This window comes from Solanum stenotomum, unplaced genomic scaffold (assembly GCF_019186545.1).
Source record: "Solanum stenotomum isolate F172 unplaced genomic scaffold, ASM1918654v1 scaffold22793, whole genome shotgun sequence".
Classification (NCBI taxonomy): Eukaryota; Viridiplantae; Streptophyta; class Magnoliopsida; order Solanales; family Solanaceae; genus Solanum; species Solanum stenotomum.
In genome coordinates, this window is record NW_026027181.1 from 3,760 (window position 1) to 6,925 (window position 3,166).

The 3,166-nt window shown below is 25.1% G+C and overlaps 1 protein-coding gene across 1 annotated transcript in view; it reads right to left on the reverse strand.

Moving 5' to 3' along the window:
• Positions 1-2,717: 2,717 nt before the first annotated feature.
• Positions 2,718-3,166, reverse strand: part of LOC125851126 (fatty acyl-CoA reductase 3-like) — a 4,771-nt gene continuing 4,322 nt past the window's right edge. The window contains exon 10 of the mRNA XM_049530914.1: positions 2,718-2,937. Coding sequence (XP_049386871.1) covers positions 2,790-2,937 — 148 coding nt within the window. The 3' untranslated portion in view covers positions 2,718-2,789. The remainder of the gene's footprint in view (positions 2,938-3,166) is intronic.

A 3,166-nucleotide genomic window follows, 5' to 3' on the forward strand; every position in this document is an offset into this window, starting at 1 on the left:
TTAATAGTATTGATGATGATAAAAGTTAAATAAATCATTTTTCTATTATTAAAATTTTTAACATAAAATTTCCAATCTTTTAAAATTAAAAATAAATGTTAAAAAAAAAAATCGAGGCAATAATTATTTTAAAGAATTTACACGCCAAGTTATAATTAATACCTATGTATCATCAATGCTAGTACAATACTTGTTGAATAAGGTGGGCCCTAACATAGTACAACTTAGATGCTAATACAATAGTTGTTGAATAAAATGGGCCCCATAGTACAACTTAAATTACATTAAGAACAACTTGTTGGAGCTATGTTAGTCCTTCACAACTGCCTCTTCTAAATAAGAGTAATATTTGGCTCGTTAATTTTTATGTTCTAATATTCAACTTCTTGCCGACACCTCTTATTAAGCTTTTCTCTCTTTATAATAGGAAAAACAATGTTTTTTTTTTATTTTCTCCGTCTATATTTATTTTAAGGATCGAACAATAAATAAAATAATAAATTATACTATGAATCTATTTGGCATTGCTATTAAATATTACTTATTTTTATAAGCACTTTTTAAAGATATTTTCAGAAAAATAGTTTTGAAAAAAAAAACAATTTGTATTTGGCTAATTCATTTGAAAAGTATTTTTCATATGCAAATTGTGTTTGACTAAAATCTTTTTAAAAATTATTTTTAAGAGTCAGATTATGAAAAATGGCAAGTATTAATTTACTTTTAATATTTAGATTATTTTATAGAGAGAAACTATTTTAAACATCAATTACAAAAATATTAGATTAAAATTTTATTTTTATTAAATTAAAATGTTCATATATAAATTTTCAATCAATATTATACATTTTATTTGGAGGGCTGAAATCTTTAATTGTTATTTTTTTTTCTTATCTTGCAAAAAAGTTGTTATTAGTTTTTTTCTAATTCTACAAAATAATACGTAAAATAATAAATGAAATAATAATAAACTTAAAATAAAATATCAAATTTATTATATAAAAAAATTATCAACTAAAACTTAACCAAATATATGATATATGTTAATTAATTAGTACGAGATCTACTGGTATATATATAGAAGGGATATTTTAATCTTGAAAAAATAATTTTCTGCTTCTACTTTTTTTAAGAAGCAGACATTTTTAGATTCTTCTCAACAGCAGAAAAATAACTTATGTTTTCATTTAAAAATAGTTTTATAGGTTTGCCAAACACCAATTTTTTTAAAAAATGTGTTTTTTTCTCAAAACAAGTGTTTCTGAGCTCCCAACAGCACTATCAAACATCTCTATGTCACCCATTAAATATAATAAATTCAATATCTTAAAAAATGTATTGAGAAAATGACTATTGCTTTGTTAATAACAAGAGGGTAAATTAGAAACTAAGTGGTAAATTATCTATTGATTTTTAAATTGACATATATTTCTAATATAGAGGATAATTAACCACTATATAACAATAATTTTAATTTTCATCAACATAACAATAATTTTTTTTTCAAAAATATGAAATAATATTTATTTTTTAAAAAAAATGGGAATCGTAGTATTAATGACCCACGAGTTACATGAAGGATGGACAATTCATCTTTATACATTTAAAAAAGGGCAAACAACATAAATCCCACTAGTTTAGGAGCTAATTACCTCTCTTCTCGTGAGTATTCGATATTACAATTTCTACCATATTTTGGTTTCAGATACATGTACATAACACGTTTAGATACATGTATCTCGGATACATGTTATGCAGGTACATCTAATTATATGTATCTAAATATAAAACGTAGTTTAGATACATGTATCTTGGATACATGCTAAGCAGATACATCTAATTATATGTATCTAAATATAGAAAGTAATGTAAACACACCAATTTAGAAGGAAGTCACGCATTTTCCTATTAATTTCTTCTCCAATTCTTCCATGAATTTTCTCTCCCAAAAATTTCAAAAAAATAATAAATTTCTTCTCATTTTTTTTAGCATCAGAATTTTTTTCTTATAGGTACATAATCTTAATTCAGATACGTGTACACTTTATGAAATACACAAATTTTTAATTAGATACATGTATATACACATACAACTAACTAGATACATATTTTTACCACCATCTTTCTTCCCTTTCCCCTTCGTCTCTCTCATCTTTGGCAATAGAAAAAGTGTCCACTAGTAAGAAAATAATAAGTATTTTGCTGTCACATCAGTCCAATATCATACAAAAGTTTGATTCTTCAAGTTATAATTAATTAGATATTAGACTTCAGCATGTTGATAGTCTTAGAGAAGACATGCCCTTTGATGCATTCTTCTGCTCCAGGCCTCCAGTGGAGGAGTCATCATTGTACTGAGAGTATTTTGGGATGCGATGGGAGTGGAAGGATTAGGAGAGAGAGTAGGTTGATCATTTGGAGTGACGATAAATTAGGGGAGAGATAATTTGAATTGCTAATCAACCATAAATTAAGGAATTTGAATTTCAAGATAATTATTCAATACCATATTTAAGGAACTTGTATAATTGATTAAATTTTTTAAAATATATGATATAATTATTAAAAGTGATATTATATGTAATTGTTTTAAACTAGAGGTAAAATAAGTATATATGATAGTGAAGTATGTTTAGATAAGTAGTTTTTCCTTTAAAAAAAACAAAAGGAAAACCACACCGATACTTTTTTAGAACATTTTTTTATTGCAAACAATATATCATTCTTATATAATATGCTGAAGAAGAATTAATTAATCAATACATGAATCTTGAATATATAATTAATCCCTAGAAAATGTGATTAACAGCACCAGGAAGGTGAGTGTTCATGAAATAATCTTCCCAATTAATGCAACTTGGATCAAAGTTGAGCACATCATCCATCTTGTGTTCTTTCATTGCCATTCTCAATTTCTCAGTATTAGCATCATCAAAGCTGATAAAAAAAAAAGTTTAGAAATTAGAAGTATAATTTTTGAAATTTATGACTTAAATAAGAGTGTCAAAGGGGTAAGTAGGTTGAGTTTAAACAAATTAAAATTGATTGAGTTAATAAAAAATAAATAAGACTTGATCTGCTAAAATGTCATTTGGGCTAATATTTATTAGGTTAACATGGGCTAAATATTGGGTGACAATCCAACTTGATCAATCTTACCAAAAAA